At 47.8% G+C, this 17,265-nt stretch overlaps 1 protein-coding gene across 2 annotated transcripts in view; it reads right to left on the bottom strand.

Annotated features, from left to right (window-relative positions):
• EIF2AK3 (eukaryotic translation initiation factor 2 alpha kinase 3) overlaps positions 1-17,265 on the bottom strand; it is a 46,571-nt gene that overhangs the window by 9,792 nt on the left and 19,514 nt on the right. Inside the window, exons 9-16 of one of the 2 annotated variants that reach the window (XM_066572960.1) lie at positions 15,371-15,591; positions 14,248-14,360; positions 12,488-12,610; positions 11,144-11,293; positions 8,501-9,233; positions 4,577-4,744; positions 4,397-4,498; positions 290-352 (exon numbers count right to left, since the gene is read on the bottom strand). In XM_066572960.1, the coding sequence (XP_066429057.1) occupies positions 290-352; positions 4,397-4,498; positions 4,577-4,744; positions 8,501-9,233; positions 11,144-11,293; positions 12,488-12,610; positions 14,248-14,360; positions 15,371-15,591 (1,673 nt within the window). The remainder of the gene's footprint in view (positions 1-289; positions 353-4,396; positions 4,499-4,576; positions 4,745-8,500; positions 9,234-11,143; positions 11,294-12,487; positions 12,611-14,247; positions 14,361-15,370; positions 15,592-17,265) is intronic. The other variant, XM_066572961.1, reaches the window with a different exon arrangement.

The following is a 17,265-nucleotide window of genomic DNA, read 5'->3' as shown; positions in this document are numbered from 1 at the left end:
CAGCAACGGAACAGGTAAGTGAATAACTTCTGTATGGCTCATAATTAATGCACAATGTACATTACAAAGTGCATTAATATGGCCATACAGAAGTGTATAACCCCACTTTGTTTCGCGGGACAACCCCTTTAAGCCTGCAGAACTGTGAATGCAGCTCTGGAGTATAGTACAAGCTGTGACGTTTCCAACAGCTAGGGCTTCAAGGTAACTCTCTAGGTTACTAGCTCTGGAGTCCTAGCTGGAAGCACCTTTACATGCATTATACAAGACGCTACCAGGAAGTACTCACCTCTTCGGGAAACTGCTGTGTAAACAGGGCTGGAAACTTCAGGTCCCGCAAGTTTGTTAAGATCTGTGTAGAAATAAAATAAATTGAATGGACTTACAGGGTGATTTATGCCCATGTGGTAGTGAGGCAGTACTGCAGTCAGGTTGTGTGCAACCAGGATCAGGGCGACACTTCCAGACAATTCCCAGTGTTGAGGGTCAGCCGATCACCCGGGGACAGAACACTGGGCCAAAGCTGCAGACTGTTACATGACTCCCCTATTGTAATCCATCTGAATGGCCACTAGAGGATAACAGGCAACCATATGCTGTCCGCTCTGGTTTATAGAAGGGTCTTCTACAGGAAAGCTCTATGTATAGAAATGGACTGGCCCAATTATACATCAAAGAATCCCCATCCCAAACAGGGAGCATTCAGACATTCTAGAGCAAGGGGCCCCAACTCCAGTCCTCTGGGACCACCAACAGGTCATGTTTTCAGGATATCCCATGGTAAGAACACCTGTGGCAATGTCTGAGCCACCGACAATAATTACACCACCTGTGCAATGCTGAGGAAATCCTGAAAACATGACATGTTGGCGGTCCCTGGGGACTGGAGTTGGGGAACACTGTTTTAGAGCGTGCTCCCCCCATTTGGAGCTGGAGAGGAGAACCAGAACCACCCGAATGGCCACCAGCTAACATTTAATTTGCTCTGGAACAGGTACATTATTACTAAAAATATAGTCAGCTGCCTCTTCCAAGGCCCTTCTGCGTCAGACCAACAGAAGTTAGGAAAGCATTAATCTCCTCAGAGATTCAAGCTTCAGAGCTGGAAGTTCTGTAGAAAGTGTTTGGGTAAGAATGCAAGGAGAGAACAGCAGAAAGGACACCATTGTAGGCATTTACTATAGGCCACCTAGACAAGCAGAAGATAGTGATGAACTCTTTCTACATCAGATGGCCAAGCTCTCCAAAAAGCATGACATAGTGATCATGGGAGATTTCACCTATCCAGACATTTGTTGGGAATCTCTCTCAGGTAAAAGTAATGGATCCAACAAATTCTTATCCGCTTTTGCTGACAACTTTATCTTCCAAAAGGTCGAAGAGAAAACAAGGGGATCTGCTATCTTGGACCTAATTCTTACCAACAGGGAGGAAATGGTTGAGGAAGAAAGGGTGGCTGGGACCTTAGGAGGCAGTGATCATGTTATCCTTGAATATTGGATAAAAAGGGGAGGAAGACCTGAAAAAACTCAGACCTCAAGGGTTGGATTTCAGAAAGATTTTAGTGAACTCAGAAAGAGGATAGGAAGGATCCAATGGCTGGATGCTCTTAAGGACAGAAATGTCCAAGAAGGTTGGGAGATATTGCAAAATGAGATTCTCAAAGCAAGATCGTTAACAATCCCTAAAAGGAAGAATGGGAAGCATTTATAGAGACCAGAATGGATAAATGCAGAACTTGCACACGTGGTAAAAACAAAGAAAAATATGTTTGTCAAATGGAAAGAGGGGGGGGGGGGATATCTAAAGAAAAATATAATGCGGTCTGCAGAAACTGAAGGGCAAGTGTCAGAAAAGCTAATAATGAATTGAGGCTTGCAACAGAGGCCGAAAGCAATAAAAAAAAAAAGGATTTGGGGGCATGTCAAAAGCAAAAGAAGACTCAGAGATGCCATTGGAGGTAATTGCTGAACCACTTGCCATAATCGTTGAAAAATTGCCAAACATCCAAATGACATCCTAGTCAAAGTTGCATTCTACCTATATCAATGTCTACAGTAAAAAAAAAAAAAAAAAAAAAAAAAAAAAAAGGTCACACGTGACTTGAGACAAAAATCCTACAGTTGGTTAATTTGTCACTGTTGCGTTCAGATGAAACTCAACACCGCTGACAGCCAATAGACTCCGAGTCGCATGTAATGCATGTAGCCCCTAGCCTAAGGCATGGTCAGATGAGGCACCCCCTCTAATCCCCTCCCATTAGCCTTTTATTGGTTTTTATTTTTCCATCAAAGTGAATGCTTGTTTTCTGCAGGGTGAGCTGCAGTACGCATGAATACCATTTGGGGGTAAATATGACTGGTCGGTTGCCTTTTATTCAAAATTTTCTTTCTTGGAAGCAGTGTAAACAAAAAAAACAAACAAAAAAAAAAAAAAAACCAGTTTTGGCATTTGGCTTTGACTGTTCACCGTACGGGATTAATAATGTAATCTTTTTAATAAAAGTGGACTCTTACACACGCAGCGATACCTGGAAAAAAAACCTAAAATTCCTGTACAGCAAAACTACAGTATTGCCGGATATTTACAATCTGCCTGTGACAGACCTTAAGGGCTCATGTCCACGGGAAAAAGAAGAATTAAAATCCGCAGCGGATTTTAACTCTTCTCCCGCGCGCGGATCCGCACCCCATAGGGATGCATTGACCACCCGCGGGTAGATAAATACCCGCGGATCGTCAATAAAAGTGATTTAAAAAAAAATGGAGCATGAAAAAATCTGGACCATGCTCCATTTTCATGCGGGTCTCCCGCGGGGACGGCTCCCGCGGGCTTCTATTGAAGCCTATGGAAGCCGTCCGGATCCGCGGGACACAAAAATCATATTTTACTCACCCGCTCCGGTTCTTCTCTTCTCCGCGGCGCCATCTTCTCTCAGCCGCGGCCGGATCATTTTGCTTCGGCCCGGCGCATGCGCGGGGCACGTCACCGACGTCATCGTGCACATCCGCCGAGCCGAAGAATGAAGATCCGGCCACGACGAGAGAAGATGACGCCGCCGCGAAGAGAAGAAACGGAGCGGATCGGAGGTAAGTTTATTCTCATTTATTTGCATTTTCAGCCCTCATGTCCGCGGGGCAGGAGGGACCCGCTGCAGATTCTACATGTAGAATCTGCAGCGGATCTGATTTTCCCCGTGGACATGAGGCCTAAGGGCTCATGTCCACGGGCAAAATATGATTTAAGATCCGCAGCGGATCTCCCGCATGCGGATCCGCATCCCATAGGGATGCATTGACCACCCGCGGGTAGATAAATACCCGCGGATCGTCAATAAAAGGGATTTAAAAAAAAATGGAGCATGGAAAAATCCGGACCATGCTCCATTTTCGTGCGGGTCTCCCGCGGGGACGGCTCCCGCGGGCTTCTATTGAAGCCTATGGAAGCCGTCCGGATCCGTGGGAGACCTAAAATAGGAATTTAAAGTATTTACCATCCGGCGCGGGCGGGGAAGGTCAGCTGTTCCTCGCTTCGGCTCGGCGGATGTGCCCGGCGCATGCGCGCGGCACGTCGGCGACGTGCCGGCGACGTGCCGCCGGCGTCAGGAATTCATCCGCCGGCCGAAAATGAAGATCCGGCCGTGAGGAACAGCTGATCTTCTCCGCCCGCGCCGGATGGTAAATACTTTTAAATTCTTATTTTCGGCGCTCATGTCCGCGGGGCAGGAGGGACCCGCTGCAGATTCTACATGGAGAATCTGCAGCGGATCTGATTTTCCCCGTGGACATGAGGCCTAATGGGAGGAAATCCATAGCAGGCTTGGGGACCGTTACAAGGGCCCAGGCTGCCATGGTAACTGAAGGGCCCCCACGTTCTCGCCACGTGGGACGGTTTGGCAGATGGAGGGAGCTTTTCCCTCTGTCAGGCCATTTAAATGCCACCGACAACCCAGACAATGGCATCTTAAACGGCCAGGTTTCAGCAGCCAAAAGACAAGAGGGTGTGCTCCATACACTGACAGCCAGCATCCATGTGTGGCAGACGTTGGGAAGGGGTTCAGGTGAAATGCCAACATTTCCTCATTAGCAGGGCATATAGATATAAGTGGTCTCCCAGAATAGAAAGGTGGGAAGGAACCTCAAGCAGGAGAACCGAGAAGCACCCACTATCTATAGTGGAAGATCATATAATAGAGCAGACTGCGCCACCTTGGGGAAAATGTGGGTAACGACGTACACTGAAAGAAGTATCCAATTTTTCATTTTTTTTTCCTGCAAAGGAAAAGATTATACTGGGAAGTTTTAGAAGCATTGAGATGAGCAGATATCTCGCACATATGATATTCTAGCACATATGGAGGCCGGAGGTCACAGTACCTTCCAGAGCAGATACTAACCTGCACTCTCTCCATATTGGTACCAAACGGATACAGCAGCTCAAATAAGATCAGGCCGAGGGAGAAGATGTCCACCTTGTGAGAGTAACTCTGGCCGCCCATCTGCAAACAAGCAGGAGCCGTCAGGAAGGACAGTCCTTCTAGAGACAGGTCTGGGACATGGGCGTTACTACAACCTACCTGTTCAGGGCTCATGTACAGTTTGGTTCCCACCTGCCCGGTATGTCGAGCATAGGCCGGCATGGGCGTCAGCACGGTTTCGTCATCTTCTTCTTGGTCCATCTCCGTCACCAGGCCGAAGTCTCCAACCTTCACTATATCGTCTATTGTAAAAAAGATGTTGGAAGGCTGCAAAGTAAAAGAGGAGGCGTTATAGAAGAGGAAATACAGAACCCGGAAGATCTGACCACGCAGCCCTCAGCATATATAGCCTGCGGCTATTCCCACCTCCTCCCAATATTCATACCAGAACCCCCATTGGTTAGATCAGTGTTCCTCTGGGAGTCCAAGCACCAGCTTCCACCAGCAGCCCTTCAGCTCTCAGACCGCGGCACGACACCAGTGCGCTCGCTGCCCAACCAGCTCCGGACCGCTGTACAGCCTTATACAGACTTACTTTCCTCCCAGACCACTATTAATCCATGTGCAGGTCGGCGTTACACCCGCATGCAGGGAGCTTTGGCTTTCATGTGTCGTTCATTCAGGAGCCCGACCACTTACTTTATAGCATGGCTTAGTAATGATCCATGAAAAATTTACTAAGAGAAAAAAATAAATAAATAAAAGCTGCCCCGGCGGATGTCCTATCCGTGTGCGCTCCAGTTTTTGGCTACTATGGACTAGAATAGGTGGTTGAAGTAAAAATAAAAATAATAAATCAATAGTAAAATCACAGCAGGTCCTACTCTGGTTTGATTCCAAACACGGGCCATCAATCCATGCAAGAGCTGCACATCTCCGTAGCCACATTGAACTTAGTTGGTCAGCAAGACCTCGGGTATAACTGCTGCCCCTAGGAGGCAGAGACTAAGCACAAAAGTGTTGTAGCTCCTCCCACCAGCTGTACCCCTCCTGCAGGGACGGAGCTAAATCAGTTAGTACATAAGGAGTCGGAGGTACAACCACAGGACATCAACCAACATGAACCGCGATAAGAAATAAATGGTGTCCTGGAGAATTCATAGATTACAGATTACTTCTGGAGAAACACTAACCTGTGAGCACTGGGAGGCGCCGCGTCCCGCAATGAAGAGGACGAGAAATGGATTTTAGCATGAACATTTTTTTTTTCCATTCGTATAACTGGGGGTCACAGGAAGACCTTGTGTGAGAGGTTAGTACCGTGTTTCCCCAAAAGTAAGCCCTATCCCTGTTTTCAGGGGAGGCTTGAAATATAAGCACTCGCCCCAAAATAGGCCCTAGCTTAAACCCTTCCCCCCCCCCCCCCAAAAAAAAACAAAACCAAACACACAATTCAGTCCCTCGCGATGGTTCCTGGCGCTGCGGAAGCCTGCCCCTGTGCAATTCTCTTCTTTCTGGCGACGGGGCTTTGAATACCCCGCCTCCAGCAAAGTGAGCGCTGTGATTGGATAGAGCGCCAGCCAATTATAGCTGGTGCTCGATCATTCACAGCCAGTGAATGTCATCACTGAATGGCTGCGTTTGGCTGCCGCTCGATCCAATCACAGCGCTCACTTTGCTGGAGGCGGGGTAATTAAAGCCCCGTCACCAGAAGGAAGATGATACCTCAGTGTGGAGGACACAGCAGACTGCCGCATCGCCGAAGACCAGCAGCGCGAGGCACTGGGATGCCCCAGTCCACGTAAGTATAATCCTCCCTCCCCCCCCCCAAAAAATAAATAAAAAATAAGACGACATTGTGCCTCTTTTGGGGCAAAAATGTATATAAGATAAGGTCTTATTTTTGGGGAAACAGGGTAAGCCCCCACCAGCAGGCGTGAGTGACCGACCGATCCAAGTCACATAGATGCATTTCTTGCATCCGCGGCCGGGTCCAAGTACAAGGACTGAGAAGTGGCCTTATCGCTGGTACTTTGGCAAGAGCTTGTGCTGCCCTATGTGTCTGGGATGGGTCTATTACTCTAAGCAGTGGCATCTGCCAGGAAAGGAGGAGCCGTTGCCATTGAAGAGGTACTATAAGCTACCTAGGGGGGACGGGCGAATGTCCTCAGCTGACAAGTTTTGAAGTGTAACCAGACCAGGTCCCCAGAGAAGCGACAGGCTAGCAGAAGGTACAAGGTCTGAGCCACATCTTGTAGAGTGTGCCAGATGCCTGAGCGATCGAGAGGGAGCTACAGCACGACGGCAGAAAAACGGGTGAGGATAGGAACCAAGTGACAGATGGGATCATCCCTCTGTTACTAGCAGTAAAAGGCAAGCCACAATCATGGTTAAAGGACCCTCCACATCAACTTGTGAAGGGGAAGGTCTCCATTACCAGACTGATCTATCACAGAACGTATGAAGGCAAAGAGTTGGGACATGCAACTGCAGCATAGCGACAGCCTCAACCTGGCTGGCAACGCAGGGGTTTGCTCGGTTGGCCATGGCTGCAGGGAACATCAACTGAACCAGAGCAAGGAACGAAAAGAGAACATCTGGGATCTCAGAGGCAGATGAGGGGTCTGAGGTCCCAGGATAATCATCCTGAAGACTCTGTACTGGAGCATTACCAAACATCTCTCAGAATCTCCTTGGGGAGGGAGGTAAGCCCATGAGAGAAAGATCGACCCAGGGGACCCTGGGACGCAGCTGACAGCAAGCATCAGCAGTGACTTCCGGTTAGCGGCCCTGGGCAGAAGCAGGTGACCACAGAGTCATCGTTGGAGCTCCTGGCATCAGCGCTCATATCCCAGCCGCCGTGATGCCAGGAGTATGAGGGTGTGACGCCTCGGCTTCTGATCGACTGCAGCGATCATGTGCTTCTGCCCACAGCCCATCTACCCCAAAAGTCACCGCTGATGCCAGCTGGGCTTCAGGAGGCGCAATGCTACCCTCTATTTTAGGCAGAGCCCAGTTGGGTGGACAGTTTTATTGGAATGAAAACTAACCCTTTAATGCTGCTCCTCTTCTCGGAGGAGGGAGTAACGGTGGTGTCAGATGCAGCGCTGCTCGCCCTCCTCTCTACTCACCCCTGATTACCATCTAAAAAGGGATGGAGGGTGGGGGGGGGGGGGGGGGGGGACTAAACGACATCATCCCTACGAGGCAGACCTCCTGGAGGGGGTACAGCTGGTAGGAGGAACTAACACATTTTTTCTTAGTAACGCCTCCTAGTGGCTGCATCTATACACAATGTCTTGCTGTGTTCCCCAGTGACAGGGACAAGAAATGGTTTTTTTTTTCCCCTCTTTCTTTAGACCCAAGTAAGGTCGAAAGTGTAATTATTCCCTAACCAGAGGATTATGAGAACAGGGGTTAACAGCATCCGCAAATTAACGCAGCAGTTACTGCAACATACATGTATTTGAGCAGTAATTTTATTGGGGGTGCCGGTGACGGCAGAGCTCACGCACTTGGCCATCCTCAGATGTATCACTGAAATGACCGCAGCCGCGGTGTGCTCACACAACGGTTACTGTATTAATTCAGGGATACTTCAGGCCTCTCTCATTGTGATCAGTGAGATGTCCTACCAGTCACCCTCCCCCCAGCTAGTTATTCCCCATCCAGCAGGTATGGGACAACACACTTTATATTATTACAGTGCTGTTCTGTGAAGTGGGTTTTCATCTCTGTACACAGAGTCAGAAGATCTGTTTTTGAAGTATGCAGTGCCCCCTAGTGGTGGCTGTAGTCACCTGGAAACTTATAATTTAAAATGGGGTTATCCAGACGTTTAATATCTGTAGACAATAGTTTGGATATGCCATGAATACTGTATAGGTGGGCTTCTGAATCCCAGCACCCATGCAGATCAGCTGAAGGAAGGGTCCCCATTGTGACTGCCTTGTACTGCAGCTCCGCCCCCCCTGACCTTATCTAACACTTTACTACACCTCTTCGGTGCACTTAATGACCTCCTGCCTCCCCATGAGAAGACTTCAGACTGGAGTGGGTTCTTTAGAGGCGCCGGTTACGTACCTTCAGATCCCGGTGCATCAGGCCTTTACTGTGCAAAAACTGCACAGCTTCTGCAATCTGCAGAAATATATGGAGGCTTTCGGTGCACGGCCGGTCCTCCAGGGTGCAGCGGGCCTCCATCCAGTCTTTAAGGTTCTCCTTGCGGCACAGCTGCATCTGTATGTAGAGGTACACCTTAGGAGAGCTGGGGTTCAGCTTCTCAGGAGTATTTTTAGTGAGGTCCAAGTCCAATGTTTTTGGTCTGGGAGGAGAAGTGGACAAAGTGCTTGGAGAGGTGGGCTTACTCTCACTGGAGGAGTCCCTCTGAGAAAAGTCGCTGGTTGTAACCAAAACGGACACATCCATCCTGTTCACTAAGTTATTGGATGCGTTCTCACGTCCAGAGTCTTCAAAGACGATGGAAGAGGAGGTTCTCTCATGTAATGCAAGATCCAGGGGCTTGTGAAGAAGCCCACCCTCGTCATCCAACGTACTGTACTCCAAGTCTGTGTCTGTAAGGCCACTGTCCTGCAGGTTCACCATAGCATCGTCATCAGTAGACAAGTGATAAGGAAGCGAGCGGCTCCGATGTCGTCCTGGATCAACAGCTATAAAGCCAACGGACAGCGAGCTCTGACTCTCTGAAGAAGGGGTGAGGACTTCTACCTGCTCCTTCATGGAGAAGGGGTCTGCACTCCGAACCTTGATGGAAAGGCCATCCATAGGAGTAGGGGAGCTCAAGGGCCACTCGGTGCTGAAACAAGAAGGCACAAAAAGTTAACGGGATTTGTACCTGCAATTGTCTGCTCACTTTTTACAATATGCTGCAATACTTGAGCATTGCAGCATATTGTATTTCTGGAAGCATTCTATTTAAAGGGGTATTACAGAGACTTAAAATTTATTCACAACCACTTGGTCCTTCCTACCTGCTTCTGACCAGGACATATGAATGCTGCAGTCAAATGACTGAATACATCATAGTCCGTGATTGGCTGCAGCAGTCACATGTCCTGGTCTGAAGCAGCCAGGAAGGACAGAGTGGTTGTGAAGCAATTTTAAGTCTCTGGAATACCCCTTTAAAGCCCTGCCGCAGGCAGAAATACATGGCAGCTCTGGGGTCCTGCACAAGGCCCCAGGCTGCCAAGATGTACAAATGGCCACCCACGATCATCGCAGGCATGCCGTTCAGGGGTACAGACGAAGTGCCCTTCCTCTGTTGGGACATTTATTTGCCACAGTCAGATTTGAAAGCAGAATCTTAAATGGTGAACGGCCATGATTGGAGCTAGCCCCGATCACAGCTGTATGAAACGGCTAACAGTTGCTGCTCCAATCTCACCCTGCAGACCAATGATGTACATGTACGATATTGGTCATTGAAAGGATTGTCACCAGGTTCATGAAGGTCAACTTTGAGATTAGCTCAGAGTCACAGAATCAGGCCATGCCGGCGGCTCCCCGCCCATAGAATGCAGAATGACAGCTCTCCCCTATACACATAAGGAGAGCGAGAGCTGTCAGTCTGTATGCTGCCGGCGGGGAGAGGCCGGTATGGCAGATTCCGTAACGGAGCTAATCTCAGAGTCAGACTCATGAACCTTAGTAGAAGCAGTTTATACTTTTACCCCTTGTCATAAGTTCAATGGGACAGTGTTGTGGTTGTGCATGTGTAACGAGGGAGCGGAAAGAAGGATCTGTCCCGGCTCCATCATCTAGTCATGGTGGATCCGGTGTTATCTAGCTTTATAATAGAGGAGTTACATTTTATTGCAGTCCTGTCTGATAGAAAGGCGGTTTTCCTTGCGGCCGTTAAAAAAAAACAAAACAAAAAAAAAAAACACACGGCACAACATTGAGAACATTTGCCGATCCTACTCATCAGGATCGATACTTCCGTGAAGTGATAGTGGTGTTAAAAACGCCTCGCATCCGCAGGAACATCGAGTCGTGCTTCACTTAGCCTGTGTGAAGTTCACCTAATTGTTGCTCGCTTTACACGCCCCGATGACAAAGATTCACAGACCATGTAAAAGGCCCTTTGTTTCTTCTCACTTGGTTTCTGGATGGAGATTTAATTGTTGGAAAAACCTACGTACTGAAAATCTGCTGCGTTTTTGTTGCTTGGGTTTTACCACCCAACACGACTGTTAAGGGGCCGATAAATAAGAGCAAAAGACAGAGAGAAGTATTCCATCCTTCCCGATTAGGAATGATACTAGACCATAAAGGGTTACCACCATCTCAGACTGATGCCAGGATATGGCACATGTTCAGTGGGGTTCTGTCCTATGGAACCCCCACCACCCGTGAGAATGAAGCAGCCACAGCGCTGATTCAGCACGACATCTGCAGCGGTTATTCTTCCTGCAGAGCAGCGCTCCCGTTTTTGTGATGTGTAAGAGGAGCTGCAGCAGGACACCGTTTAATGCATGCAGCCACTTACAATTCAGGCGTCCAGAAACGCTGCTGCGCAGGGAAACACTTAGCAGGGGATGTAGCGCTGAATCAGCACTGCCACCCCTTGTCCTGATCAGTGGAGGTCCCAGAGGTTGGGCCTACACCAATCATAAATGATGGCATACGCCAACAGTATATCAAAATGGTTCAGTATGAGAATACCACTTTGCCCCTGTGCTGTTTGAACGAGATGCAAGACTTTACCAGGCATCCTTCATCCACAGCTCATCCATTTTCTCTTGCCATAGCTCCGGTGGCTCTTCACGCCAGGCATTGAAATAGCGCACAATCCCGGGATGCTCCAGTTTGGCCAGAGCCTTTACTTCCCGCATCACCTTCTCTCTGGCCAGTTTCCTAAAAAGGATAGAACAGATCTGGGTAACAGAATGGTCTACAGTCATGCGGAGCAGTGAGGCCGTTTATATCTGCCTACATGTAGATAGGATACCCATTAGTGGCTAACAAAGATACATGACGTTATAGCTAGCTTTCAAGGATTCTTTAACATGGCTGTTTTGTAAACCCTTCAGAGGTCTGTTTTTAATGTAAACAACCCCAGTTTAAGAATGACCTATATGCCGGGTCGAATCGTCGCTGTCATGGCCATGGGAGAATAAAATTGACCCCTTTGGACAAACCCAATCTATATGGATTGTTGCTCACACCTCTGGTGCCGCTTTCCTTCCTGGATACATTGAGGTCTGTTTTTTTTGCGCACTGTAGCTTTATTAGTACCACTTTAGCAAACAGACGTCTTTTTTGATCACTTTCTATTCAAATTTTTGGGAAACTGGGTTATATAAAGGGAAAAAAAATAAAAATCCCTTCTCAATGCTAGCATTCCGTACGTTTAATGGCCTTTACTGTGCAAGATAAATAGTGAATAGAGATGAGCGAACGTACTCGTTTCGAGTAATTACTCGATCGAGCACCGCGATTTTTGAGTACTTCAGTACTCGGGTGCAAAAATTCGGGGGGCGTCCTCTCTCTCTCCTTCTCCCCCCCACTCACCCACGGGGCCCCCCGAATCTTTTCGCCTGAGTACGGAAGTACTCGAAAATCGCGGTACTCAGGCGGAAAAGGGGCGTGGCCGAGTAGGCTCGCTCATCTCTAGTAGTGAAACCTTTTTAGATTGAACTTCTACATATAAATACCAAATGTGTTTTTTGGTTTTGTTTTAAGTCTAAACAAACCTTAAATTTTTTTCTCTTTAGAGGCCAATACCCACGGACAGATTTCTGCTGCGTTTCCCGCGGCGGAAATCTGCAGCCATCAGGTTCTATTGAGCCTAATAGCTTTCCTGCTGCCAATGCTCACATGTGGAATTCTGTCGCGGATATCCGCTGCGGGAAAAATAAAAAATTGCGGTATGTTCTACTTCACCGCAGATTTCCGCAATATAGCATCAATGGAGACCGCGGAATTCCGCAATTACTCTTTTTTTTTTTTATAAAACGTGGTACTCCCGCAGCGAAAATCCACAGCAGAATTCAGCAGCGCTTGTGGGCACGAGCCCTTACACTTTTATTACATATAAAATAAACTTACTTGTTGGGGAGGCGGATTCTCTTAATGGCATAGTTACAATCATCAACTTTATTTCTGGCTTCAAATACGACACCAAAGCCCCCACGTCCTAAACATCGGATGGGTTCAAAATCAGTGAGATACCTACAAATAAGAGAAGCATTAGAGAGAAGTTATAAAGTTCTGCTTACACTATAGACTTCTATCTTGCAGAGGCCAGTGATGAGCCTTCATCTACATTTTTCAGGTGCAGCGCTACAAGATATGCAAGTGTGCAACCTGCAAATAAGTATGCCAGAGGCCTACTTCATACGGATGAGGTGCAAACACCCCCCCCCCCCCTTTAAAACAGCTGTCTACGTATGGATTCTGGCTTAGTTTTTAATTCCCAGTCATTGTTGGACTTTTTATACAAGTTTTCTGTTGGCTTGCAGGAATTCTGCCATCCAATAGATGGCGCTGCAGAGGCATTGTTCCATCTTCTGTATTTGCAGGTTTCCTTATAAGTCTCCTCACTCACCTTCTAGGTGCTCTCCTTAAGAACAAACGGTACCCTTCCCAACCCCAGTGTGCGATCTGTCATTACGGCTGTGCTGCAGACAAGACGCTAGATGCTGTAGGGGACAATCCTCTTCTACAAAGTTGTGACAGTAGTCCGAATAGAGATTTTTACTCCACCATAAAAAAGCCACTACTGTCTGCCCTGGGTGGGTTGGGAGTCCAACATTCAGGTATCTGCCAACCCATAAAATTAAGGGGTCATGGGGCTTGATGAGACCGTAGCCATAGCTTTGTAGAGGAAAGAAACAAAAACAGAACCCATCACATCTTTTATTTGGCCAGCTGCACTTCCATTGATCTTGGGGGAACAGACGGTCAGCAGCAAGAAGACGGCCTGGGGAGGAATTGTTGTTTTTTGTTTTTTTTTCCTTTTTTAAAATGCCAAAACCTATTAAGGCCTCATGCCCACGGCCGTGACGGACTCCGCTAACGGAATATCGCAGCGGAGTCCACCACGCGCCGCCAAAACCCCCATATTCACCACTCCGGACCCGCTGTATGTGTCCAGTCTGGCAGGCCGAGATGACGCAGCCGGCAGGGACACGTATTCACGCAATACTTCCACTGTACTACAGCGGAAGTATAGTGTGACGGCCAGCTGCCATTGACTACAATTCCGCAGCGTGAACATTGAGCTATTAGGTTCAATAGAAGCTAATAGCTGCGGGACAGCGCCGCAGATTTCCGCCGCGTAAAACGCGGCAGAAATCCGACCGTGGGCATTAGCCCAAATCAGTGTGGAAATTGACACGGAGTGCATTTAAATCCGCATGTCAATTTTTAGAAGTGGAAATTCAGTGCAGCTTCAATCTCTTCAAAAGACAATCTTTGATATGGATTTTGCGCTGCACAGAACAGAACTGAATCTGCACTACAGATTTTCTAACCTGCACCATCTCTATCCTGTTGTGAATGTCACCTTCGCCAAAACCCGCGTGTAACATGTGGATTCATTGCATTACTGTGAAAATCTGGTAGTGTCTGCAGCAACTGAACTAAGCCTTGGGCTTCACTCAGAAGACACACTGCTGGACCATTATAGTCTATGGCTCAGCGGGGCCCCCAAATGAAGTCACAGGAACAAGAAGCCACCTACCATCTTCTGCCTCTTCCACCGTGTCTACATGTCCAGTACGTCAGCTGACTAGAAGTACACGATGTGCTGCGGGACTCATTTAGGACACCCAACTGCAACATTTCCCAGGAGTGATTGCACTTACCGGGACACGTAACCCCAGCCGCCGTTATCACCCCTGCTATCCATCAGCTCGCCGCTCACAGACTCATATTTATTGTCCGTCTGACACTGGGTCTCAGATTCTTTCCTCTTCTGCTAATACACAGAGGAAAAAATAAATAGATTAGTAATAATACAATTTTCTGGTCTATACAGTATATTACACACATATGATAAGCCCTGAATATACGTATAACGCACTTACATCCATTATAGAGCCATGAATAGGTGCACAAAGGAACATCACGTACATAAATACTTCCTGAACAGCTCAGTCAGCAATGTGCTCAATATTAACCCTTTCACACAAAAGGGTTGAAATCATTTAAACCCCACTGCTGGAGGGTGTATGGAGCGGGCCCAGGAACCCAGCCCGCTCCATACACGACAGCCGACACCTGATTGGAGGAGCTGCAACTGGTTTTAATCACAGCTTTTAACTATTTAGATGCTGCTGTCAATTCCAACAGCAGCAAGTGGCCCGACAGCTGCCTCCATTTTTTGAACAAAAAGTTATTGAAAGACTTCTAAAAGTTTCAACTTGTCCCACAAAAAAAAACCCAAAAGAGACAAAATACAATCCTCAGAAGGCTACGTCAATAGAAGGAAGTTATGGTTTTTGCCCCCCAAAGTGGGGAGGAAAAAAGTAAAATTAGAGCACTCAGGAGTGATGGGGTTGTCTGGTTTCAAAAGTGTCAGCATGAGCGTTCTACTACTTTGATATGCTTTGTGTGTAAGCCCTTCAAGTAGAGATGAGCGAGTATACTCGCTAAGGCTAATTACTCGAGCGAGTAGTGCCTTAGCCGAGTATCTCCCCGCTCGTCTCTAAAGATTCGGGGACCGGCGGCGGGATCTCCCTCTCCCTCTTTCCCCCCCGCAACTCACCTGTCATCCGCGCCGGCCGCCGAATCTTTAGAGACGGACGGGGAGATACTCGGCTAAGGCACTACTCGCTCGAGTAATGTGCCTTAGCAAGTATACTCGCTCATCTCTACCTTCAAGCCCAGAGCTCTACAGTATAGGAAAGCAGAAGGGGAAAACCACCAGACGTTTTGTGGTTGCAGACTCATCCCAAGGTGTAGGGCCTTTAATAGTGTTGCACATACCCTGGCGCCATTGGTTGGCTGGAAGAGCTTGCGGACGATGTACGTGGTAGCGGTGATGCACAGCAGAATGGTGCCGATGATCTCCTTCCACCAGGGGAGAAGCACCACGGGGTCCTTCTTGCGAGGGTTCTTGTAGTTTGGGTTCTCCTGTATCCCAATAGTGATCTGGGTTCCTCGCTTGCTGCGCTCCCTCTTGTAGTACGGCAGGTAATAACCGTTATCTGCAGAGAGGACGTAATATCACTACAGAGCAAAGGGACATTTATGGAATAACCTGCCTTCCCTGTATTTGTGGATGCTTGACAATCGGTTGTGAAGAATGAACACGGCTATCTTATACCCAGAAATCTAAAAGGAAAAGTGAAGCAACAGGCCAGAATTTAAAGATTCCCATGGTTTAACTTCTACAGCTGCTATGCAGACCGAGTCCTTGCGCCAATAGAGACCGAGTCCCTGTACCAATAGACCGCAAGCAAATTCTGTTTAGCCCTGCATTTGCTTCCATCAGTACATCTGCACTACCTATTTGGTAGATATACCCCCACTAGCAGAATAGTGAGTGCTGCTCTGGAGTATAATAACTCAGGAGAAGTAATACATCCACAACATTAAAGCTATTTAATACACTAAAATGTTGAAGGTGAACACAAAATGACAATGACAGGAGTGGATGAATACATGCATATACGTTAAGTCACTTCGTTCTATAGTCTTGTCATGTAGGAAAGCTGGTCAACTGGGGATGGACCAGTCGAGCGGTTACCTGGTATGCAGCTGATCAAAGGGGAATACTGTATTTACTTTTCATCAACTTTCTCAATTTAGGGACTGAGAATTATATGCATGTGGGGCTCAAAATGCTCAGGGATTTTAAATATCCGCACTGGATGGGTAATAATGAGGTCATCAATGTGAATGAACGCCAATCCAGCCCATTAGTGTCCCTATCCCTTCAGGCTCTGAATGGATGACATAATCAAAACGGTGTGAAGGACGATGGCAGAGTAACGGGAGGGCGTGGGAATGGAATGGGGTCACAGTACAGGTATGTACCGATCATTAGAGAAGGAGGCCCAACAGGAACCGCAGCCGGGCTGACAGCTGATGCAATGGGAGGAGGAGGCGATTCTTGCTTGTCAAGCCTGGGGCCATCTCCGTTCTTTGCTGGAAACAAGGTATAAGGTCAGGAAGATACAACAGTCTACGGTGTAACAAGTCCAGGGTTACTGGGGTGTCCCAAGTCTTAGCCTGCCTTACATAGTTACTGGATCATTAGGAAGACCCACCGTGGCTTGGAACAAGAGCCAGCCTTTAGCACATTGAAAATCAACAAGTCTGACGCTTATGTCACCTGAAGGCAAACATTGGGGACCACATTAGTCAATCCAGTTGGTAGGTTTTGAGAAGATCAGACGACTCCTGTTCATATGTTACATTAGGTTGTATCACAGTCAAAGGGTTCCCCCTTTTTTTCTGGGGCTCCTTTAGGGACGAGCACTGGGAGCTGCTCTGTAAGAAAGGACCTTCCTCTAGTGGCCTATGTTCTCAGTGGTTTTCCCCTACAACGATCAGCTGATTACAGACGCCAGAGATGCCTAATCTGCGATGATAGGTAGCTCACTGCCCCCGCTTCCAGGTTGGTCTCATAAGCCAAACTCGTAAATCCAATGTGAGTGCTTCATAGGGGACCATGAATGTCCCAGATTCTGACAGTCAGCTGACACATTAAGGTCCTTTAACATGGGACAATCATTGGCTTGTCAGGCGACTGAGCTTTGGAGTGACGCTCGAGCCCATGTAAAAGGGACTGACGATTAGCGACTAGCAAATATGAAAATGCTTCAGCAGTATACCTCTGAGCAGGAAGATATACGGCTAGCCTATGGGGACGAACA

The sequence above is a fragment of the Eleutherodactylus coqui genome, chromosome 7 (genome assembly GCF_035609145.1).
Source record: "Eleutherodactylus coqui strain aEleCoq1 chromosome 7, aEleCoq1.hap1, whole genome shotgun sequence".
NCBI classification, from domain to species: domain Eukaryota; kingdom Metazoa; phylum Chordata; class Amphibia; order Anura; family Eleutherodactylidae; genus Eleutherodactylus; species Eleutherodactylus coqui.
This window is presented reverse-complemented; position numbering and strand designations above follow the sequence as displayed.